Source organism: Ornithorhynchus anatinus, chromosome 8, assembly GCF_004115215.2.
Source record: "Ornithorhynchus anatinus isolate Pmale09 chromosome 8, mOrnAna1.pri.v4, whole genome shotgun sequence".
Classification (NCBI taxonomy): Eukaryota; Metazoa; Chordata; class Mammalia; order Monotremata; family Ornithorhynchidae; genus Ornithorhynchus; species Ornithorhynchus anatinus.
In genome coordinates this window covers 7,471,339-7,496,553 of record NC_041735.1, presented here as the reverse complement: position 1 = coordinate 7,496,553, position 25,215 = coordinate 7,471,339, and the positions used below count along the sequence as shown (strand labels likewise).

The 25,215-nt window shown below is 42.2% G+C and overlaps 1 protein-coding gene across 2 annotated transcripts in view; it reads right to left on the bottom strand.

Annotated features, from left to right (window-relative positions):
- Nucleotides 1–19,712, bottom strand: part of CSE1L (chromosome segregation 1 like) — a 36,138-nt gene extending 16,426 nt beyond the window's left edge. The window contains exons 1-12 of one of the 2 annotated variants that reach the window (XM_001506684.5): nt 19,591–19,712; nt 9,683–9,777; nt 8,977–9,119; nt 8,343–8,444; nt 8,116–8,261; nt 7,550–7,640; nt 7,186–7,293; nt 4,245–4,337; nt 3,080–3,247; nt 2,859–2,988; nt 1,791–1,856; nt 911–1,113 (exon numbers count right to left, since the gene is read on the bottom strand). In XM_001506684.5, coding sequence (XP_001506734.2) covers nt 911–1,113; nt 1,791–1,856; nt 2,859–2,988; nt 3,080–3,247; nt 4,245–4,337; nt 7,186–7,293; nt 7,550–7,640; nt 8,116–8,261; nt 8,343–8,444; nt 8,977–9,119; nt 9,683–9,770 — 1,338 coding nt within the window. In that variant the 5' untranslated portion in view covers nt 9,771–9,777; nt 19,591–19,712. Of the gene's footprint in view, nt 1–910; nt 1,114–1,790; nt 1,857–2,858; nt 2,989–3,079; nt 3,248–4,244; nt 4,338–7,185; nt 7,294–7,549; nt 7,641–8,115; nt 8,262–8,342; nt 8,445–8,976; nt 9,120–9,682; nt 9,778–10,431; nt 10,455–19,590 lie in introns of those variants that run through there. The other variant, XM_029070451.2, reaches the window with a different exon arrangement.
- Between the last annotated feature and the right edge of the window lie 5,503 nt (nt 19,713–25,215).

The following is a 25,215-nucleotide window of genomic DNA, read 5'->3' as shown; positions in this document are numbered from 1 at the left end:
TTCTGGAACTGCACACTCAGCCAATCTCCAGAAATGGGATGTGGGCTGAGCAACTGCATATTATACATTTCTCTCTTCTCTTGGAGCCTGCCCCTTTAACTTGCTGCTCCCTGGGAGAGACTCCAGTTTAAACTGATAAAGATCCACTTTTCATCAACTAGTTCCCTCTTCATAAGCAGCATGGCTTATCTACTGTGTGGGCCTAGGAGTCCAAATGTCATGGGTTCTAATCCTGACTCTGCCACATGCCTGCTGGGTCACCCTGGGCAAATCCTTTCACTTCTCTGTGCCCCATTTCCTCATCTGTACAATGGGGATTGAGACTGTGAGCCCCACGTGGGACAGGGACTGTGTCCAACCTGATTTGCTTGTGTCTACCCCAAAGCTTGTGAGCTCGTTGTGGGCAGGGAATGTGTCTGTTGGTTGTTGTACTGTACTCTCCCAAGCACTTAGTACAGTGCTTTGCACACAGTAAGCACTCAATACACTTGAATGAATTGCTTAGTATAATGCCTGGCACATAGCAAGTGCTTAACAGATACTATTATTATTAGAAGGGAGCTGACTGAAAGGATAATCTCTGGGCAAAACCAACAAAAAGTTTCTCATTCCTAGTTCTTTGCAGATGGGAATAAACATCACAGTAACAATTAGCATATCATCATATCCAGATGAGGGCAGCCTCTGGGAGGAATCTGATTAATAGGTCAACTACCAAAATTACAAACAGCAGTTGCAAATCCCCTTTTGGGCTGGAAACAACTAGGTTGGGCTTTTTTTTCCCAAGGAAGCCTTGGGCCTCAGCCATTGAGTCAAGAAATCTTGGTCTGCTTCTAGCCTGTGGTCTGATTTCTGGACTTGGGGGGTTGTTAAGCTGGTTTTTAAGAGGAGTAAATAAAGAGGTAATCACCCTCTGAGTCTGGGCTTTTGATGCCAAAGAGGTGACAAGGTAAATGGCAGCATCTTTGTGCTTCCAGTTGACCGATGGATTCTTTGCATATTCCTGCAGCATGGAATTAACATAGCCGGAGAAAATGCCAGTCACAGGTCCTTCAAAAAACTTGCATAAACCTCGTACTAGGTCACAAGCAGCTCTACGCCTGGTATCAATATCTGTAAAATTAAAAACAATTTTCAAAAGTAAAGAACAAGATGAGCTGCCTGGTTGATAACATACTATAAGTTTCTAAATACACTTAAGAACTGCATTATCTGGCATTTTAACAAGAAACCTCCAGTAAATAGCACTTCTGATACTGCTAGTGAACTCAAATCTGAAAGCTTCTCCCATGGCATTTAGCACTGATCGAAACAGCATGGTCTGGTGGCTAGCGTACGAGCCTGGGAGTCCGAAGAACCTGGGTTCGAATCCTGCCTCTGCCACTTGTGTGACCTTGGGCAAATTACATCACTTCTCTGTGGCTCAATTATCTAATCTGTAAAATGGGAATTAAGACCCTGAACCCGATGTAAGACACGGACTGTGTCTAACCTAATTAATTTGTATGTACCCCAACAGGGCACACAGTGAGCTCTGGGCACCTGCCCATTTTGCCCAAGGGTTAAAGCAACCCTATGGCTACCTAAAAGATCTTCATTCTCTGTCAGTTTGATGGTGAGAAGAGACACTTTCAAAATAAATGAATGTTGTCACAGATCTACATTTTCAGGACATTCTAATTTGCAAACATCTTTCAGTTTTGGTCAAGTATTAATGGGACAGTAAACAGCACAGAATAGAAGTGAGAAAATGAGTTCAAGAGAAATCAGGAGACGAAAAGATAGCTTACCAGATCCTTCTAAATCTCTTCGGATATACTCCTCAGAATTATCTTCAAAGGCTTCTTCGTCAGCAGCTACAAAAAGGGAATTGACCAATTATGGCGGACCCGTCAGTGCGGCTTGCTACTCCTAACTGTGGTTTTGCTTCATAAGAAACAAGTGCCGTCAAATGAGTAAACAGACGCTAGCTTCAGTATTAAATTCCAAAAAGGACGTTTCAATTAAAAGCAATTCAATCAATTTTCGGGACCAAATGACCCAAATTTCTATTCTTTTACGAATTTGCTATTTAGCTTGATTCAACTTAAAACTCGATTTACATTAAGATGCAAACTACTGGAAGAGAGGAAACCTTCCTTTGGTATGGCCTATGCAGCAACTATTACAAAATTACAAATACTATCAAAACCCTGCAATGTAAGTTGAAGTGCATTTGCTTTTGCACAGTGTCATCTTATGCTGTCAAGTCATCTCCAACCCGTAAGCACTCAGTAAATACAATCGACTGATTAGAGAGCGGAGCGTGCTCGGAACTGACAACGACAAAACGTAATAGGCCTATATAACGCATGACCCCCGTGAATCGCTGTGAGGATGCCAAATTCATCAGAGAAGTGGGAAAGCTATTTGAGCTGATGAGACCACTCTCGAGGTTCTAGGGGTTGGGGAGGGGAGCCACTTTGGAGCCAACAGCTCTCCCAGCTGGAAATTGACTGCAAGAACCATGCCCACCAACAATATTGTATTGTACTTTCCCAAGCGCTTAGTGCTGGCTGGATCGATGGTCTCTCTAACACCCAACAATGAGGGGGGCTGCTCATAGAGGGGAAAGGGTAGGCTCAACTGTGCTTTCCTGCTGCTGCCACTATCCTCTTCAACTCTTAAACTTACAGGGAAAAGGCAACGAAGCAGGCACCAGATTTTAGTTGCAAATTAAGAATTTAGATGGAATATCCTAAAAGTGAACAGCTGTTACAGGAACAATCTAAAAGAGATTATCCCTCTTGGTTTACAAATGCTTTTATTAGAAATTAGTCACCCCCTGAACTACATTCATATTCTAAAGTGATAATTACCTCTAAATTCCATGTTAGGAACAATAACCTTTTCGCAGATACTTGTCAGTGTGTTCTGGTCCTCGAACAGATTCTTATAATGAGGTCTTTCACAAACTGAAGCCAGAAATTGAATTGCATTACTTACCAACTGGAACAAAACACAAAAATACATACTTTAAAACTGCATTTTTGCCTCTTGAAAGAGCAATACCTATCGCATTTTCTAATCACCAACTTACCAAATCATATTTAACCTCTTGGCCTGTCGTAACTAACAAATTCCAGATTGCTGTGACAAAACGAGGCAGATATGGCCGGAATTCTTCATCGTATTTTTGAGCATATAGAGCAGCATTATCACAAATCTGGGATTTCAACAGTTCCAATAAACCAGCTTCCTCTTCATCCTCATGTGAAAGAAAACTGAGAACTCAAACCTGAAACTTTCATCAATACTATCATGAAAATTAAGAGACACAGTAAAGAGCAATTTAATACAGTTAAGATAAAGTGCAAAGCCAAGTAGGTTACATTTCTTAGAAAGATGTAAAACATGTTTAAATCTGATTAGCCAGCCATTCAAGATAGAAACAGCTTAGGTGGACTATTTTCATTTTATATTAACTTTTAGATACTCAAGAAGTGATGCTGCAAAAATTGCCCATTTAAAATACCCTCTCTTATAGCAGCAATAACCTAGTGATTTAACTCCACCACCTGGAAAAATGTATAAATTGACTTCTCAATCTTACTAGTTCCAGAATACTGTCTAAAATAATGACAAACCTCCTATCAGTAAATGCTGCTCACACTTTACTGGTAATTGAAAGCGCCATTACATTTTACAATAGAGCACCTCTCCCACTGGAAAGACATGAAAAAAAAAACTCAGTGGAAAAAAGAAAGAAAGAGTCTCTTTCCAATCTGATCAGACAGCAAGTGAAGCAACAAAAGATACCCTGAAGAACTGCCATAGTTCACAGCCACTGGTCTAATTTGGCCTCCTCTCCCGCCCGCCAGTAAATGACTCTGCCGCTGTCTGGCTCTGATTCAGAGTCTCCTTCTCCTCCTTTGCCCTCAGATGTTCCCCAGTGCTACCCAACTCCTCCTTCTATCATCCTCAAACCTACAACCTTCCATTCTAGGACCCAGATTCTCCCGACAGGGTGACAGGGGAGGCTTTTGGTCTAGTAAAGGAGTCTGAGAACCGCAGATGGAAGCAAACTAGGGGTTTTCTGTGGAATGCTTGAAACAAAACAAAACCATTTGAGAGCACTGCCTCAGACAAATTCTAATTTTATGTACATCGACTCATACTGTTTCTGGGTAATTGGTGGATATGCAGCAACTCAGGCTAGAGAAAAATATGCGTAGGACAAATGGAGAGCTTCACACGATACTTACATCAGTTTGCAAAAGCTTATTATCTAAAGTTAAAAGATTATGGAAATTGTTCATCCATGTCTCCATATTATCTTCAAAAAATTCAGGAAGATCCTAAAAAACACAGAAGGAAGCTTATGCATGAATTTGATAGTATGACAAATTAATGAAACACCCCAAACACCCCAAGTCTAACTTTTTTCTCAGCTCACATTACTATTTGCTTTGGCCAATTTAGCAATCGTTTGGGTTTGATATATTCATTAAGATTATATTTCTATTTGCAAGTTTCAACTCCTTGGTTACTATACTATCATTTGAAAGCCATATTTTTACCTTGTACATCCCAAAGCATGCTATTATTATTATGGTATTTGTTAGGCGCTTATTATGTGCCAGGCACTCTACTAAGTGCTGGGGTGGATACAAGCAAATCGGGTTGGACACAGTCCCTGTCCCATGTGGGGCTCACCGACTCAATCCCCATTTTACAGATGAGGTCAACTGAGGCACCGAGAAGTGAAGTGACTTGCCCAAGGTCACAGAGCAGATAGGCGGTGGACCTGGGATTAGAACCCAGCTACCTACAGTACAACCTACAGTAAAATGGTCAGGTGCTCTCTTCAATCAGCTACCTCTCCTCCCACCACAAACTGTCTCAGATGAGACAAAAGAGAGGCTTATCACAGGCACCTGATCAACAGAACACATCCCCCGAGAAGCTCACGACATGATTCTTCTGAGATGCAAAATTCAAAAGGCAATCATATCAACAGTGGCTTCATTTATGTGGGGAAACCAAGGACCTTCTCTCCTCGTAGAACCCGTGTTTATGGAAGGGGACCCAAATGTCCACCCCTGTAATAGACCGAGCCTTCTGCTTTGGCCTGTAATATTTTCATCCTGTGCTGTGTGGCCACAGGACTGTAACAGTACTTATCCTATCTCATCTTGCCTACGCATCATCCTCCTCGCTGACTTCCCCGCTTCTCGTCTCTCCCCACTCCAGTCCATATTTCACTCTGCTGCCTAGATAATTTTTCTACAAAACCTGTTCAGCCCATGTTCCCCAACTCCTCAGGAACCTTTGGTGGTTGGCCACCCACCTCCACATGCAACAGGAACTCCTTATCATAGGCCACAAAACACTCAATCTGCCCCCACCTACCTCATACCTTGCTACTCTACTACAACTCAGGCCTCAAACTTCACTCCTCTACTGCCAACCTACTCATTGTACCTCAATCTCATCTATCTTGCAGCCGACCTCTCGCCACCATCCTGCCACGTCCTCCCTCTTCATATCTGACAATCACTCTCTCCACCTTCAAAGCCTCTTCTTCCTTAGAAAGACTTTCCTAAGCCCTCATTTCCTCTTCTCCCACTCCCTTCTGTCACCCTTACATTTGAAATTACACCATTTATTAACCCTTCCCTCAGCCCCACAGAACCCTAATTTATATTAATGTCTGTCTCCCCATCTAGCCTGTAAACTCATTGTGGGCGGGTAATGTGGCCACCAACTCTGCCATATTGTACTCTCCCCCAAGTGCTTCGTACAGTGCTCTGCACACAGTAAGAGCTCAGTAAATACAGTTGATTGACTGAGTCAGCCGTCCCAGTTCTCATTCCTGGTTCTGCCATTTGACTGCTATGTGACCATGGGCAAAATTACTCCAGTTCTGTACCTCAGTTTTCTCATCTGAAAAATAGTAATAAAGTACCTGTTCTCTCTCCCTCCTAGACTATGAGGCCCATGTGGGACATGGACTTCTTCCAATCTGATCATCTTGTATCTGCCCCGGTGATTAGAATAAGAGCTTAATACATGCCATTGCCATCATTATTATCTCGATGCTAAGAAATTTAAACATGGGTGGCAGAAGTGATTTTTTCAGGGAAAATCCTTTTGGCAAAATATTTAAGCCCTAGAAGTAACTTTACCCCATGTAGATATAACGTAGATTTTTAGGGATACTCTACCAAATTTTCCATATGATTATTTTACTATAGATAAAATTAATTGAGAATGGAGGGGCAACTAGCTCCCATTTCAGACCATGGGGCAAGGAGCTGGGATTCTCTGCACTTAAACCAGGTTCAGAAGCTACAAGTCCCCTCTTTGAAGCTGGACACTATTTTTAGCTTGTCTCCCACCCAAAATCCTGAGTGAAGAAGATGGTGATGAGGCCAAGATCCTTAAGGTCCATAAGTCGAGGCCCTCCATTCCCTGAGCTGGAGCAGGAATGGTTTCCAAGTTAGAAGGAAGGGGACCATCCCAGGGTTAGAAAATGAAAATACTTCCACTTATGCCCTCATCCCAGTGGCAGAGGCTCAAGTCTGCCCAACTCTTTTATAAGGATGTTACATTTACCATGTACTTTCTCTCCTTCACCTCTGGTTTTTACTTTGCCCTTTTATTTTACAAGTCTTTTTATCCTTAAGTTTACCTTGCATTTCAGTAAATTTCTGATCAATTATTTTTTGGTAGTAATCTCTTTTTTAGTTATAATCCTCATTAACTATGTTTTTTTTCTGTAGATCTAGAGGCTATTTCAAAAGAAAGTACTTTTTTAAAGTAACATTCTTACATTAATTCAGGTGCAAAAAGATCAGAATGCAGGGTCTTTGCTCTTTAGGCAGTATTACACATTACACTTGAAATTCAGAGCCTAAGTAGAGGAAAATTAGGGGGGTAATTTGAATGTATAAAGCAGAAGATTTAATCTCTGGTTGTAATCATGCCCAATTTACATGCAGAGATTCACAATTTGCCAAGACAAAAATGTGTGTTCATGGGTTTACATCCTTAATTCTAATGGTAAATTTGAATCTGCTATAAGCATTTTGGTTTTAAATTCTTCTTTCCAGGAATACATCTCCAATTCATAGCAAGATTTTGTGCCATATTATTGGTAATGGTGAAACAGAGCTCGTTCTTCACTGAGTGAAGCCAACTCACCTGAAAGTTTAAACTGTAAAACAGTTTTGCAATCAGAACTAAGGAGGAAAAAAGAACTTTCAGAGCAGAAGCATCAGTTGAATGGGTACTGCAGAGTTCAATAGTGGCCTGGAGAAAAGGAAGGGGAAAATCTAGGAATTAAATTTATAGAAAACATGGGAAAAGTCAATCAAGATAGAATTGACCTTGCATTAACATTCTGCATTAGTGTATCTTCACCTAGCATTTTCTATAGCTCCATCGCTTTCTAAAGACACCCAAAGATAGATACAGCAAGCACAACTGCCCTTCAAAATATACAAAATCATTTGAGCATTCCTTTTTGAATACTTTAAAAGTCTTACCAAAAGAAGTTAAACCATACCTTGAAAAGATTTGTCAAGGGTAGTGCAAAGGCATCCAGAACAAGTTTAATTTCAGTCCACAGTTCATTTGACTTAAACTCATGGCGATATCTATAAAAGAGACAGAAATAGTTAACTGCATTTTAATTACAAACATGATTCATTGTCCAGAGTTCTTGTGATTTAAAATACAAATTGCAGAGTGCATAAGATTTCATTTTCACCTAAACACAGATTCAGAACTGCTCCATGGAATCGATTAATAGCACTTATTTATTTACCGTGTGCAGAGCACTGAATAAGGTGCTTGGGAGAGCACAATATGGAGTTTGTAGTCACGTTCCCTGCCCACAGTGAGCTTACAGTCTAGAGGAAGAAGTGAATTTTCAATCATTTTTTTGAAGGAATGATATATGACCTCTTGTTTTAGAAGTGACAAAGGAGCATAAACTACTCTCTTTACCATTTCAGGGCCAAATTACCAGTCCTTAGAAAAGGCAGTCATTTGAAAATAAAAACCAGCTCATTTGAATTCTTTTTTTTAAAACCTTCATTTTTGCCTCCTTATACACAAAAAGACCAGTACCTTTTAAATAATGAGTGCGCTGTGCGTAGGACTCCATTAATAACATGGAAGTCCCCACTCCGAAACCGATTCACCATTTCTGTCAGTAGGTCAGGCCATTTCTGTGGGAAATCTTCTCTACCAATAATGCTAATTGCATCACTCAACTGGAAAACAAATGAATCTGTAGGTGAAAATCTCAATGAAATAAGCCTGATGAGCAATAAAAAAAGCTACACATTTTTTACCTGTTTTTGGATTTGTTCTGGACTGCTAAGCATCAAGTGTACTATGTTGGCCTTTATGGCTATTCTGTCTGCTTCGAAGATTTTATTTGGTTCATCTTCAATCTACAAGTATAATCAGAGTTTTGGAAAAATATTATACAATCACAACTTGGAGAAATGTTCTTTTAGTTTTATCCCCACTTTTAATGTCACAACATCATCTCATTATCAGTCATATCTTCAGAGCAAATTGTAGAAATATAGTAATTTTCACCTTCACCTATGAGGCAAAGCACATCCCTGGGATGCTTTCACTGTTTATAGTTATTTTAAAATATAACAAAAAGAAAGAAAACAAAACACCAAAAAACTTCAACCTCCCCTCGACACAAAAAAAAGCCCAGAGCAACACCACAGTTGAAATGCAACCATATTGTAGGTTCAAAGTTATCTAGGGAAGTTGAACCTACTGAAGATATTGAGGTAACAACAAGAATCCAGAGATTTGTAGAATCCATCCATTTATACCATATAAACCAAATAGAGTCCATCTATTTCCTGTTTAATATTAGTTTAGCAGTAATCTGTGAGTTTTGATTCTAAATGCACAGAAGAGCTAAGACAAATACACATATTCACATACTAAACTACTTACAATTCTCCAGTTCCTTTTAATATAGTTCTTGAATGTTACAGAGGCACACACTTTGATGACATTATCTTGCGACTTCTCCAGAAGTGTTAAAAGCAACAGTGGGTAATTCTGGCTTCCTTCAACTGACTCTAGAAACTTCTCAGCTGAAAGAAAATTTCAGTTATGGGAAATGCCTAAATTGCCTTTTCTATATCAAAATCTATTAAACATTTAGGAGAGATTTGTAAGTGAAGAATGCGCTGCATTTCAGGATGCCAACTAAGTGGCCCATTATCATTTCTACTGGAGAGCAAATAAATGCAGGAAATCATCCTCAATTCCCATTAAATCAACATATCTAACATTAAAATATACAGCCATTGACATTTAACCAGCTCCACCACTGACCCATTTGCCTTTGGGAAAGAATCTTTAAATCTGTGTCCTAGTTTCTTTAATACTAAAAAAAGGGAGTTTCACCATGTATATTCTAAAAGGTGATAGTCTGTAGATTATAAATGCTAAAGGGCATTTCATAAAAATGACATTTTTGCATTATAATTAGCATCTTTCAAAACTTGTTGAGCAGCCAGATACACTTCTCAATATAAACAAACTCGGGCCAAAACAAAAGGTCAAGTCTTTTTTTTCAAGCAGAGAAGAATCAACAAAAGGCTACTTCGTTTTCCTTCAGGAAGAAAAAGCCTCTCAAAATGCAGTCGTTCACCTGGACGCCTGATGGCAGGATCAGGATCAAGTGTCTTCTTTAAATACTCAGTTAACGTTTGCAGGTTTGCGTCACTCAACTCCATCATTGCAGAACTAAAATGAAGAGAATGTTTTGGTGACTAATTGACTGTCTTTTGTCCATTCCATAAAGTCTAGTCACTGTTCGCATTTGATGATAAATGCACCCCACTCCTCTCTTTAAATGGATTATTCCTTCATTTTATCTGATTATGTTAAGAATGCTTTAGTTGCAGGCATTATCACTCTGCCCTTCTTGACTATGGTGAGCCAGATATTGAAGGAAGACTGAGGAGAAAGAAAAGTGGCCATTTGGGGAAAAGTGGCAAATTAAGAGAAACTGGAAAAATATTAGTGGTAGGAATGAAAGAAGAATGGAAATAGGGGCAAAAGGAAGTTTGCTTGCCTGGAGCAAGGGAGAATGAAAAGAATGAAAACAAAATAATTCCTATCATCTGAAGATAAGTAAAAAGTTGCTAAAAAATGTAAATCGGTTTTAATATTGCCAATCCACAAACAAGGACATTATTTCACTGAAACTCACCTGTAGGCTATTAATGAATTCCTCCACTTTCATAAAACCTTGCTACCTCTCAAACTAGTACTAGGGCAAAGACAACATGGGGAAAACAGGAGACTAATATCCTTTCTTTCATAACAGTTATGTATTAAACACCTATTTGATGTAAGACATTAGGCTAAGGACCTTGGGAAATTATAAAACAATACCTTAAATTTATAAAGCACTTTTCTGCTTCCAAAAATGCTTCCACATTAATTATCTCACTTTATTTCACCACATCCCTGCAGGGCAAGAGAGAGAGGTAGGTATCATTATCCCCTCTCTGAAGGGCAGGAAGATGAGGCAGAGATTGAGACTTGCCTGAGCTGGGAACTACAGCCCAGGTCTTCCTGGCTCCCAGACATGGGTTCTTTCTGGTAAGGTGGTAAGGCCAGAAAGGAAGGGACTGAATTATAAATTATGGTATTTGTTAAGCGCTTACTATGTGCCAGGCACTGTACTATGCTGGGCTGGACACAAGCAAATCGGGTTGGACACAATCCGTACCCAACACGGGGCTCACAGTCTCAACCCTCATTTTACATATGAGGTAACTGGGGTACAGAGAAGTGAAGGGACTTGCCCAAGATCACACAGCTGACAAGTGGCAGATCTGGGATAGTGCTCTATCCACTGCGCCATGCTGCTTCTCTCATGTCCCTCATGGGGCTCATAGTCTAAGTAGGAAGAACAGGTTTGAAAGCCCCATTTTGCAGAGGAGGGAACTGAGGCACAGAGAAGTGAAGTGACTTGCCCATGGTCACACAGCAGTAAGTGGCAGAGCTGGGATTGGAACCCAGGTCCTCTGATTCCCAGGCCCATAAGCTTTCCATTAGATCACACTGCCCATGACTAGCTTACAGTCTATTGGGGAGACAAAGAAGAGGAGTTCAGTTTTTGGCAATAGTAAGACAGAGGCACTGGAAAGACACGGAAATTAAAGTTCTCAAAAAGAGTTAGAAATAGGAGATTGTAGAGCAGATGTGAAGTCAGGCCTGGAGATGTAGACTTAGGAGTTATTTGCATGGAATTTATAATAATAATAATGGTGGTATTTGTTAAGCGTTTACTATGAAAAACACTGTTCTAAGCGCTGGGGGGATAAAAAGTGATCAGGTTGTCCCACATGGGGCTCACAGTCTTCATCCCCATTTTACAGATGAGGCAACTGAGGCCCAGAGAAGTGAAGTGACTTCCCCAAAGTCACAAAGCTGACAAGCGGCGGAGCCGGAATTAGAACCCATGACCTCTGACTCCCAAGCCCGAGCTCTTTCCACTGAGCCACGCTGCTTCTCTTGTCCACTTAAGGTTGACAAGCTCTCCAAGTAGCAATGATGATATTTTTTGAGCTCCCATTGGTGGTTCATTACGAAGCAGTTGGTAAAATAAAACTAAAATTCAAGACACATTCCCTGCCAATCAAAAGAACTTATATTCTAATAGGATAGTTGCTCCAAGAGAGGGAGAGTGGAAATAAAGACTAGAGGACTCTGACCTGAGCCCGGCAAGATTATCCACAATCAAAGGGTGAGGAGAGGAAGACCAATCAGCTAAGGAAACTGAGAAAACATAGTAAGAGGGGTAGGAGAAAAACTAGGGCTGTGTTAGTAAATCCGAGGTTATATATGAACATAGCTGTAATTTTATTTATGTGCACTGATATTTGTCTCCCCGACTCTAGACTGTGAGCTCATTGTGGGCAGGGAATGTCACTGTTTATTGTTTTATTATACTTTCCCAAGCACTTAATAGAGTGCTCCGCACACAGTAAGCGCTCAATAAATTCGATTGAATGAATGAATAAATAAATGAATGGAGAGTTTCTAAGGAGAGAATGGTCACCCAAGTGAAGCAAGTCAAGAATGACTACAAAAGAAAAAGGGCCATGATATTTTGCCAGGAAGAGGTCAGCTGAAGCTTTTGGTGAGGTCTCAGAAGAGCAAAGAGGGTGAAATCCAGATTATAGGTCAAGTAGTTTCAAAATTCACTTATATCAATCAGTGATATTTGAGTGTGTACTGTGTGTGTACAATATCAGACACATTCCCTGCCCACAATGGGCTTAGAGTCAAGAGGGGGAATTTACAGTCTCTCTTCAAAATTCTCCTTCTCCATTTTCTTCCCAACATCACCATCAGCTTCAAGGTTCCTCACCAACTACCCCCATCTTACATAACAGCTAGTTTTTCATCTGAGGCTCCCTAGGTTCCTCTCTTCATTCTTTTCTAGATAACCCTCTAACTAAACCTTGTTCTCGACTTTCCCACTGCCCCCCTTATTTGTACCGCTTCCCTGGCCTGAAACTCTGCTACCCATCAGACCCGCAGGTCTTCCCACATCCACAGCCCTCCTGAGATCCCACCTTTTCCAACAAGGCTTCCCTGATTTACTCCCAATGCTTCAAATCACACCACCCATCAGTCACCTCTGGCACTTTCACATTTATATTCACTCTCAGCACTTAATTTCTGTTTAATCGATTGTTCTGTTTCATTTACTCTGATTTACCCAATTTGCAAATATTTTTATGTTTGCCTCCCCGCATTAGAACGCAAGATCCTGGAGGGCGGGGAATGTACCCCATCTTGGTTGTACTTTCCCAAGTACTCAGCACATTTTACTGCACCTATTGGGCACTCAGTAATACCAGTACAACCACCGCCAACATTCATTCATTCATATTTATTGAGCGCTTACTGTGTGCAGAGCACTATACTAAACGCTTGGGAGAGTATGATAAAACAATAGACATTCCCTGCCCACAGTGAGCTTACAGTCTAGAGGGAGGTAAACAGATATACACAGTGGTTGCTTTTTGATGGCAAGTGTGGGGACTGGACAGGCTGTCAATCATTCAACCTTATTCATTGAGCACTCACCATGTGCAGAGCACCGTACTAAATTGTTTGGAGAGAATAATAAAATAATAAACAGACACTCCCAGGGAACTTTTAAAAGTCTTTTGATGGTGAAAGATTTGTGGAAGCAGAGGACGTTCAAGACTGGGGGAATGGAATAGGCAGTGGTTAGGAGGTTCAAAGGCAAACTGCAAAAAGTGGCAAGTGGAAAGTTTGCCTCTCATTTCCAAAGCCTTTTGTACTTTAAGTTGTTCTTAAGTTGTCTCTCACCCACAACCGATCTCTGAATTTTCCATTAAGCCTGATAATAAAAATACCCCAAAGGACTGATTGATTGAAAGGAAGTGCTGAAATAGGCTTCCTAATTGGTCTTCATTCAGAACTTCCTCATTAGTGAATATTTTTGGTATGTCAACTGTGTGCACATTATTGTAATTAGAACCAAAGAGATTTATCCCCAAATGGAGCAGCCTCGATTTCCAATCCAACAAGAAGACAAAACCAGCAACATATAGTCTATAAACACACGCTTCATACCCGGCTTCCACACACTGTAGGTGGAAGAGGGTAAATGAGCTTTACCGAAGTTACTGGTGTTATGGATCAGCTATTCATAGGCAGAACAATATTCCACATATTCCACATGTCCATTCACTTGTGGCACCCACTGTCCCAGTGGAAACATACCTGGTTCCTCCATCTTTTACTCTAGAGAATGCCACCACCATTACCAGTGTGAATCTTTAAAAATAATCATACATTTGGAAAGAAAAAAAAAAGCATGGGGAATGAGAAAGCTACAAAGCTTTTCCAAAGCAGCCTTGGGCCTGAAGGCACCAAACTAATTCACAGAGAGCAATGCCAAAAAAACTATCAAATCATCTATTTTAGGAAACAAAACTACCTTTCACTTGAAAACTATATTTCATGAACTCTTAAGGAAATATCTGCGAGCTTTTAGGAGACATTTCACTCCAATCTCTTAATATTCACCAGCATGGATATTTACCTTCCACATCTAGCAAAACTGCAGTCAAGTCAAAAATTGGAAAAATATTCCACTTGGCATCACCTCAGAAGTAATCATCATTCATATGCCCCTTGTTCAGTTTTTCTTACAAAATAACCCATAAACAATACTTTTTAATAAAATTCCAAATCCTTTCCCATTTGATCTTAACGTCTGAAATCCAAGTTAGCTTCACAATCACCTCCCAAAGTGGTTAGAAAGAACACGCTTAATAAATTGACTGCTAGAGTTATTTCATTCCCACTCGGGTCTGAAAATGTCCCTCCTTCCCTCTCCACATTGTTGATGTACTTTTTTCCTCAAGGGGAGTTCTGGTCATTTCGCTCCCGCAAACATCAGGGGATTTCCAATTATTGTTAGGATTTAATCAACACATGATCAGGGTGCTTTACAGTTCTACACCAAATGAACCCTACTCTTACATAGCCGCCACCTTCCTGTGATTTCCCACCCAGCTCAAGTTACCTATATTTTCAACAATCCCATTTTTCACTCCTGCTTTTATCTAGAACACCCTTCTCTTCACCTATCTATCCTGCCCCTCCTTCAAAGCTTTACTTTCCATGAAGCCTTCTCAGACTGCTATGACTGGCGTTACCTGGGTCAATCACATTAGTGACTTCCAGGCTTTAGGGAGACAACAGGAGCTACACAAAATACTTAAATTCCTGTCCTATCTACCAACTCTGCCGCATTGTCTCTGCGTGCTCTACATGTGGTAAGCGCTCAATAAATATCGCTAATTGATGACTGGCATGTTTCTGTCATTGTTGTAATACCTCGTTTTGCACATGGCTTTACTTATTAGAGAATACTAGCGCTTGTCATATTTTCTTCCCTCTGACATCTTCAGGGTATATCAGTGTTTTCTGCATTTAGTAGGAGCTCATTTGACATTACTATCAGTGCAAGAAAGGGGAGAAAAAAGGCAGAAAGAAAGAGTTCTGAGAGAAGATGCTGAATGGCGCACTTTCAAGACTATTCCTTATTAGTTAACCATCACTCCCTAAGCCACATGTAGCTCTTGGGAGGTTCCCCCAACCATGTCTCCCCACTCAATCAGCTATGGGGAGCAAAAAAAGAAAGCATGAACAAAGTAGCGTGGCCTAGTGGGAAGAGCATGGGCCTGGGAGTCAGAAGGACCTGAGTTCTAATTCCAGCTCCGCCACTTACCTGCTGTGAGACTTTGAGCAAGTCACTTCACTTCTTTGGGCCTCAGTTCCCTCATCTGCAAAATGGGTATCCGATACCTGTGTTCTCTCCTACTCAGATTGTGCGCCCATGTGGGACCTGATTATCTTGCATCTACTCCAGCGTTTAGTACAGTGTTTGACACAGAGTAAGCGCTTAACAAATACCACAATTATTAGAGATAAATCTCATGTTCCTGTAACAACAGTAGCTACTGAGTTTGTTCTGTGTGCAGAGCATTCGACTACACACTTGAACTTACCATCTAGTGGGGGATATGGACAATAAAATAAATTACAGATTGGAAAAGTAAGTGCATGCAAGGATGACTTAGTAAAGGGAAAATAAAATGGGGTGATGTGCAATTAGTGAGGTGATTTTAAAATGGTTTTGTGGTTTGGGCCTTAATTCTTGACATAGTTGAGGAAGCAGACAAGGGGTGGGAGGTGTCTGTACTCATAAAGATATAGGGGTGGAGGAAGATACCAGTCAATTGTATTTATTGAGCACTTACGCTATACTAACAGCTTGGGAGAGTACAATTTAACAAAGTCGGTAAACATGTTCCCTACCCAATCAGTAGCCAACTGTATAATAATAATAATGATGGTATTTGTTAACCCCTTACTATGTGCCAAGCACCATTCTAAGCGCTGGGGTAAATACAACATGATCCAGGTTGTCCCACGAGGGGCTCGCAGTCTAAATCCCCATTTTACAGATGGGGCACAGAAAAATGAAGTGACTTGCCCCAAGTCAAACAGCTGACAAGTGGTGGAGCTGGGATTAGAACCCACGACCTCCGACTCCCAAACCTCTGCTCTTTCCACTAAGTCACGCTGCTTCCATTTGAGTATTTGAATGCTTACTATGTGCAGAGCACTGGACTTAGCGCTTGGGAGAGTACAATATAACCGACACATTCCCTGCCCACAGCGGGCTCAGAGTCTAGAGGAAGAGACAGACACTGATGTAATTTAAAAAGCTGCAGATATGCCCACCACAAGCTTACAAGGAGGGGCACCTCAAGACCCTTCTCACTAATGAGCTGGGGAAAAAAAGGAGACAGTTTGGTATTCCTAAATAGTACACGGAGGGTCCAGGCATTTCTCATAGTGAAGATATATCCTCACTATATATATATATGCACTACATATACATATATATATACACACACACTATATACATATTTACACACACTATATAATAATAATGTTGCTATTTATTAAGCGCTTACTATGTGCAGTGCCCTGTTCTAAGCGCTGGGGTAGATACGGGGTAATCAGGTTGTCCCACGTGAGGCTCACAGTTAATACCCATTTTACAGATGAGGTAAACTGAGGCACAGAGAAGTTAGGTGACTTGCCCACCGTCACACAGCTGAAAGGTGGCAGAGCCAGAATTCGAACCCATGACCTCTGACTCCCAAGCCCGGGCTCTTTCCACTGAGCCACGCTGCTTCTCTCATACACACACACACTATATACATATATAATCACTATATATATGCACACACGCGCGAGAAGCAGTTTGGCTCTGTGGAAAGAGCACGGGCTTTGGAGTCAGAGGTCATGGGTTCGAATCCCCACTTGGCCACTTGTCAGCTGTGTGACTTTGGGCAAGTCACTTTACTTCTCAGTGCCTCAGTTCCCTCATCTGTAAAATGGGGATTAAGACTGTGAACCCCACGTAGGACAACCTGATGACCCTGTGTCTACCCCAGCGCTTAGAACAGTGCTTGGCACATAGTAAGCGCTTAACAAATACCAACATTATTATTATATGTATACACACACACACACTATATACACATATAATACTACATACACATATAATACAATACACACACACACATTTATATATATATATATATATGGAAGAGCACAAGCCTGGGAGTCAGAAGATCATGGTTCTAATCCTGGCTCCGCCACTTGTCTACTGTGATAATTGAGGTATTTAATAATTACAGTATTTGTTGAGCTCTTCCTATGTGCCAAGCACTGTAATAAGAGCTGGGGTGGTGAGAAGCAAATCAGGTTGGACACAGTCCCTGTCCCACGTGAGGCTCACAGTCTCAATCCCCACTTTACAGGTGAGCTAAGTGAGGCCCAGAGAAGTGAAGTGACTTGTCCCAGGTGCCACAGCAGACAAGTGGCAGAGCCGGGACTAGAACCCATGACCTTCTGACTCCCAGGCCCGTGCTCTGTCCACTAGGCCATGCTGCTTCTCACATGCTGCTGTGCGACCTTGGGCAAGTCACTTCACTTCCTCTGGGCCTCAGTTCCCTCAACTGTAAAATGGGGATTACGACTAAGCGCCCCACGTGGGTCAACCTGATCACCTTGTGTCTACCCCAGCGCTTAGAACAGTGCTGGGCACATAGTAAGTGCTTAACAAATACCAGCATTTGACTGTGAGTCCCATGTGGGACAACCTGATGGTCTCGTGTCTATCCCAGTGCTTAGAACAGTGCTGGGCACATAGTAAGCCCTTAACAAATACCAACATTATTATTATTAAAATGGGGATGAAGACTGAGTCCCACATGGGACAATCTGATGGCCTGGTGTCCACCCTAGCACTTAGAACAGTGCTGGGCACATAGTAAGCGCTTAACAAATCCCAGCATTATTATTAAAATTGGGGTGAAGACTGTGAACCCCACGTGGGACAACCTGATGGCCTTGCGTCTACCCCAGCGCTTAGAACTGTGCTGGACACATAGAAAGCACTTAAATACCAGCATTATTATTAAAATGGGGAAGAAGACTGAGCCCCACATAGGCTTAGAACAGTGCTGGGCACATAATAAGCACTTAACAAATATCAGCATTATTATTTTTATTAAAATGGCAATGTAGCTGAGTCCGACGTGGGACAACCTGATGGCCTAGTGTCTACCCCAGCACTCAGAACAGTGCTGGGCACATTGTAAGCGCTTAACAACAACCTGATGGCCTGGTGTCTATCCCAGCGCTTAGAACAGTGCTGGGCGCACAGTAAGCGCTTAACAAACACCAGCATTATTATTATTAAAATGGGGATGAAGACTATGAGTCCCACGTGGGACAACCTGATGGCCTGGAGTCTATCCCAGCGCTTAGAACAGTGCTGGGCACATAGTAAGCGCTTAACAAATCCCAGCATTATTATTATTAAAATGGGGATGAAGACTATGAGTCCTAAGTGGGACAACCTGATGGCCTGGTGTCTCTCCCAGCGTTTAGAACAGTGCTGGGTGCACAGTAAGCGCTTAACAAACACCAGCATTATTATTATTATTAAAATGAGGATGAAGACTATGAGTCCCACGTGGGACAACCTGATGGCCTGGTGTCTATCCCAGCGTTTAGAACAGTGCTGGGTGCACAGTAAGCGCTTAACAAACACCAGCATTATTATTATTAAAATGAGGATGAAGACTATGAGTCCCACGTGGGACAACCGGATGGCCTGGAGTCTATCCCGGCGCTTAGAACAGTGCTGGGCACATAGTAAGCGCTTAACAACAACCTGATGGCCTGGTGTCTCTCCCAGCGCTTAGAACAGTGCTGGACACATAGTCAGCCCTTAAACAAATCCCAGCATTATTATTATTCAAATGGGCATGAAGACTGTGAGTCCCACGTGGGACAACCTGATGGCCTGGTGTCTCTCCCAGCGCTTAGAACAGTGCTGGGCACATAGTAAGCGCTTAACAAATCCCAGCATTATTATTAAAATGGAGATGAAGCCTGGGAGCCCCACGTGGGCCAACCTGACGACCTCGCGTCTACCCCAGCGCTTAAAACAGTGCTGGGCACACAGTAAGCGCTTAAGAAATCCCCATATTATTACTATTATTATTATTATCCCAGTCCCCGAGCGACGCTGCGTGGGGAGAGGCGAATCCCTCATGGTCTCCGGCCTCGCCCTCCAACCTAACGTGCTGAGGGCGGGCGGGAGTGACGCGCGCGACGGGCCAATGAGGAGCCGCCTTCCCTCAGCCCGACGACGAGGGTGGGCGGGCCCTCGGGGCCCAGCACGTTCGGTTGAGCGGCGGCTCCTCCGGCCGCCTTTAGGCCCCGCGTCCAAGCGGGCGGCGACGGAAGCCGGGCCGGGACACGCCGCCCGCGCCCCCCCCCCCCCCCGGCGTTGAGGGAAAGGGAAGCCTCTCCCGGCCGGTCCTTCTGCCTCCCTGCCGCCCGACTCCCCGCCGGGCTGGCGGGCGGCCGAGACCCGGCCCCGCTCCCGGCCCCGGCGCTCACCTGGTGGGAAGAGCGGGAGTTGGAGAGGTGATTCCCGGCCGCAGACCGTACCCGGCGCCGCCCGCTGCCGCTGCGGCTCCGCCTCACATTCAAACCCCGGCAAAATGGCGCGGCGCCGCCGAGGGGCTCAGCGCGCAGGCGCCACAGCCGCCCAGGCCGGGGGAGGAGCCCGCAGGGACGGACGGACGAACGCCCGCCTGCCCGCCTGCCCGCCCGCCCCCACCACCCTGCCTCCTCAGCAGCGCCCTTCTTAAGCGCTTACTATGTGCCAAGCGCTCTTCTAAGCCTCGATACCAACAAATTCAGTCAGTCAATCAGTCAGTCGTATTTATTGAGCCCTTACTATGGGCACAGCACATTCATTCATTCATTCATTCATTCGTTCGTTCATTCATTCATTCATTCATTCGTATTTATTGAGCCCTTACTATGTACACAGCACTTTCATTCATTCATTCATTCATTCATTCATTCATTCATTCATTCGTATTTATTGAGCCCTTACTATGTGCATAGCACTTTCATTCGTTCATTCATTCAATCGTATTTATTGAGCCCTTACTATGTACACAGCACTTTCATTCATTCATTCGTTCATTCATTCATTCATTCATTCATTCGTATTTATTGAGCCCTTACTATGTACACAGCACTTTCATTCGTTCATTCATTCAATCGTATTTATTGAGCCCTTACTATGTGCACAGCACTTTCATTCATTCATTCATGCATTCATTCATATTTATTAAGCCCTTACTATGTGCAAAGCATATTCATTCATTCATTCAATCGTATTTATTGAGCCCTTACTATATGCAGAGCACTTTCATTCATTCATTCAATCGTATTTATTGAGCGCTTAAAATGTGCCGAACACTTTCATTCATTCATTCAGTCGCATTGAATGAGCCCTTATTATATGCAGAGCACTTTCATTCAATCATTCAGTCACATTGAATGAGCCCTTATTACATGCAGAGCACGTTCATTCATTCATTCAATCGTATTTATTGAGCCCTTACTACTTGCAGAGCACTTTCACTCATTCATTGTATTTAATGAGCCCTTACTATGTGCAGAGCACCTTTATTAATTCATTCAATCGTATTTATTGAGTGCTTAATAATAATAATAATGTTGGTATTTGTTAAGCGCTTACTATGTGCCGAGCACTGTTCTAAGCGCTGGGGTAGACACAGGGGAATCAGGTTGTCCCATGTGGGGCTCACAGTCTTAATCCCCATTTTACAGATGAGGTAACTGAGGCACCGAGAAGTTAAGTGACTTGCCCAAAGTCACACAGCTGACAAGTGGTAGAGCCGGGGTTCGAACCCATGACCTCTGACTCCAAAGCCCGTGCTCTTTCCAGTGAGCCACGCTGCTTCTCTAACTATGTGCAGAGCACTTTCATTCATTCAATCGTATTTATTGAGTGCTTACTATGTGCAGAGCACTTTCATTCATTCAGTCATATTTAATGAGCACTTACTATGTGCGGAGCACATTCATTCATTCAATCATATTTACTGAGCCCTTACTATGTGCAGAGCACTTTCATTTATTCATTCAATCATATTTTTTGAGCCCTTACTATGTGCACAGCACTTTCATTTATTCATTCAATCATATTTTTTGAGCCCTTACTATGTGCACAGCACTTTCATTTATTCATTCAATCATATTTTTTGAGCCCTTACTATGTGCACAGCACTTTCATTCATTCATTCATTCAATTGTATTTATTGAGCCCTTACTATGTCCAGAGCACTTTCTTTCATTCATTCAGTCGTATTTAATGAGGGTTTAAAATGTGCAAAGAACTTTCAATCATTCATTCAATAGTATTTATTGAGTGCTTACTATGTGCAGGCCACTGTACTAAGCACTTGGAATGTACAATTCGGCAACAGATAGAGACAATCAATCCCTGCTCACAACGGGCTCACAGTCTAAACAGGAAAGACAGACAACAAAACAAAACAAAACACCTAATACCACCATCAAAGCCTAGAATAATAATAATAATAATGTTGCTATTTGTTAAGTGCTTACTATGTGCCGAGCACTATTCTAGGCGCTGGGGTTGATACAAGGTATTCAGGTTGTTCCACGTGAGGCTCACAGTCAATCCCCATTTTACAGATGAGGTAAATGAGGCACCAGAGAAGTTAAGTGACTTGCCATAAGTCACCCAGCTGACAGGTGGCAGGGCCGGGATAATAAGTGATAATAATAATAATGATGGTATTTGTTAAGCACTTACTATGTACCAAGCACTATTCTAAGCGCTGGGGTAGATACAAGGTAATTAGGCTGTCCCACACAACAAATACCAACATTATTATTAATCCCCATTTTACAGATGAGAGAACTGAGGACCAGAGAAGTGATTTGCCCAAAGTCACACAGCTGACAAGTGGTGGAGCTGGGATTAGAACCCACAGCCTCTGACTCCCAAGTCCGGGCTCCTTCCACTAAGCCATGCTGCTTCTCTAAGGTAACCCGTGCTCTCCATCCAGAAAAATGGCCATTTATCCCTATTAATAATAATAATGATGGTATTTTGTAAGCGCTTACTGTGTGCCAAGTACTGTACTAAGCACTGGGGTGGGTCCAAGCAAATCAGGTTGGACGCTACGAGGCCTGGGGGCCCGGGCTCTTAGGACTACTAGCCCCAAGCCTGCCATCTCGAATCCAGGCTCTGCCACTTTCATTCATTCATTCATTCAATCGTATTTATTGAGCACTTAATGTGCGCAGAGCACTGGACTAAGCACTTATCTGCTGTGTGACCTTAGGCCAGTCACTTCACTTCCCTGGGCCTCAGTTCCCTCGTCTGGAAAATGGGGAATAAGACTGTGAGCCCTATGTGGGACAGGGACTGTGTTCAACCCAATTTACTTGGATCCACCCCAGGGCTTAGTACAGTGCCTGGCACACAGTAATCACTTAACGAATACCATCATTATCATTAATAGGGATAAATGGCCATTTTTCTGGATGGAGAAGTCCTGGGATCCTCTAGGCTTTGATGGTAGTATTAGTTTCATTATTTTCATAAATGATCCAGAAGAGGGATTCCTCAGGGAAGTTTGAAGAAAACTGTAAACTCTTACCAGTGGTGAGCCCGTTGTGGACAGGGATTGTCTCTGTTGCTGAATTGTACTTTCCAAGCGCTTAGTACAGTGCTCTGCACACAGTAATTGCTTAAAAAATACGATTGAATGAATAAATGACAAACGGGAGGGCAATAGATAGCAAAGTGGTAGTTTGCATGTGTATACTGTACCCTGGTGTCTAATAGTACATCTAAGGAAATCCAAAGTCCCCCTAAGTGATAATGGGCTCTGACCTGTCAATCTTCTTCCAGGAATGAAAATTTGGAGTCACTACTGAGTTAAATCATCAGCCCAATGCCAAAAGACAAACAGGGTTGGGCTTTATGGAGAAGGGTATGCCAAATCAAACTATAAGGATAATCCAAAAAAGGGGATGAAACAACCTGTCCAAGGTAGTCTAAGAAAGAATGACACCAGTTTGAAGGGTGTGGGCAAGGCAAACACTAAATTAGTGTTCCCCAAAACCAACATCAGGAGGTATTTATTACTACAGGGATTTATGCAGGCCCAAAATAGCAGTAGATGAAAAGCTGGTACATCCCGAACCCTCCGGACTGATGCCAAGGAGGACTTCAATAGTATTTATTGAGCGCTTACTATGTGCAGAGCACCGTACTAAGCGCTTGGGATGAAAAAGTCGGGGCTTCTCCTCTAAGCATCCTTTATTGTCGATGTCAGAATATTGGGTTTATGAACCAGTAGTCTGACCTGGTGTTTTCTTACTGTTGGGCTAACACATTTCCTTCTTTAGGCCTGTCTCTCATCTTTCATTTCAAAAGATACTGCTATGGCTCACTGGTGAACTATTTCCATTTAGGAGTCTGTTCAAAGGCAGGTGATTAATAAAAGGTTGCATTGTGACCAAAGGGACAGTTTAGTACGTAGTTGATTGAGGGCAGGGAACATGTCTAACAATTCTGCTATAGTGTGCTCTCCCAAGTGTTTAGTTCAGTGCTCTGCACACAGTAAGTGCTCAGTAAATATCATTGATTTTCTTCAGCCAAATCAGGTCATTTTACTCTGGACCTGCACATCTTAGGTAAGCAGTAGGCTTCATTTGGGGACCAGAAATGTGTCTGTTATATTGTCCCAAGCCCCTAGTATAGTGCTCTGCACATAGTAAGCACTCAATACTATTGATTGATTGGGACCAAAATAGATCATTCTCTCAGGGCCCATTTTTAAAATGCTGACTACTGAGTGTTGAGTACAAGCTTTTAAAAAAAATGTGACAAACTGTCAGAATTCAGAACAGAGGATTTTGGTAAAGCTTGGGTTAAAATTACTTGAGTCTAGTCTACAAATGCTAACCCAGCTGTTTAAGTACTGACTTTTCCCAAACTCAATTGCAAACCGGGCTTAATCATGCTACCCAAGCATCAGTCTTCTTCATAGAAAGATGTATTTTATTTCTACTGGAGAGGAAATCTTTTGGTATGTGCATAGATGACTCCTCATACTTGCATCTGACTACTTAATCTTTTCTCATCTTTAATGACTAATCATAAAGGGTGCAACTATCTTTGGTCTGGCTTCTTGCCCAACCTTATTGTATTTAAGCCCTTACTATGTATCTGGTACTTTATTAATCGCCGAGAGGGATTCAAGATAATCAGGTTGGACACCTTCCCTGTCCCACAGGGCTCACAGTCCTAATCCCCATTTTACAGATGACGTTAATTGAGGCACAGAGAAGTTATATGACTCACCCAAGGTCACCCAGCAGACAAGTGGCAGAGCTGGGATTAGATTAGAAGAGTACCAAAACTTCCTACCAAAGCCCCCGTGTTCCCAAATGCTAATTTCCACACCAAGATATTTTAGCGACCAGGCAGGCAGACCTTTTCACTGATTTTCACTCCATGAAGGATGGTTTGGTAACGAGTCAGCGCAGTTCGCTCTGACAGGCAGTTAGCAATTTTCCCCCACACCCACGCATCTTGCTTACTAATGCTAATCCATTGTTTTAGGAATGGAATCTAAGCATTTTAGTTAGTCCCATACAGCTGGACAGTGAGAGCACAGAATGTTTTCTAGCCTTCTTCTAAACCCATAAATATCAGTCAGTCGTCGCTAGCCCTAACCTAGTCAATGGGGAAAAGCCAGAAGAATGTATGCTAACAAGGTGGTGGGATTCAGAAGAATGCATGTTTTAGATCAGAATGGGTAGATATCGAGAAGAACCCAGTCAGAAAAATGAATTTTCAATCTATCACGACAAATCAGGTTAAACAATTCCATGGGTGTCAAAAATGAATGTTATCGCTAGAAAGACACCTTTAGTTATACACCTGGTGATGGATTGTTTTCCTCTTAATACATGTCAGTAACTCAGTTTATAAAGTTCCAAAAATAGGGACATCTTAGTACTCTTCAAAACTTTTTCACAATTCTGATAATAATTGCATTTGATAAAGATAAAAAAAATTCAAACTTACATCCAAACTTTTTCCATGGTATTTCTTAGGCGCTTACTATGTGCCAGGCACTGTACTAAGCACTGAGA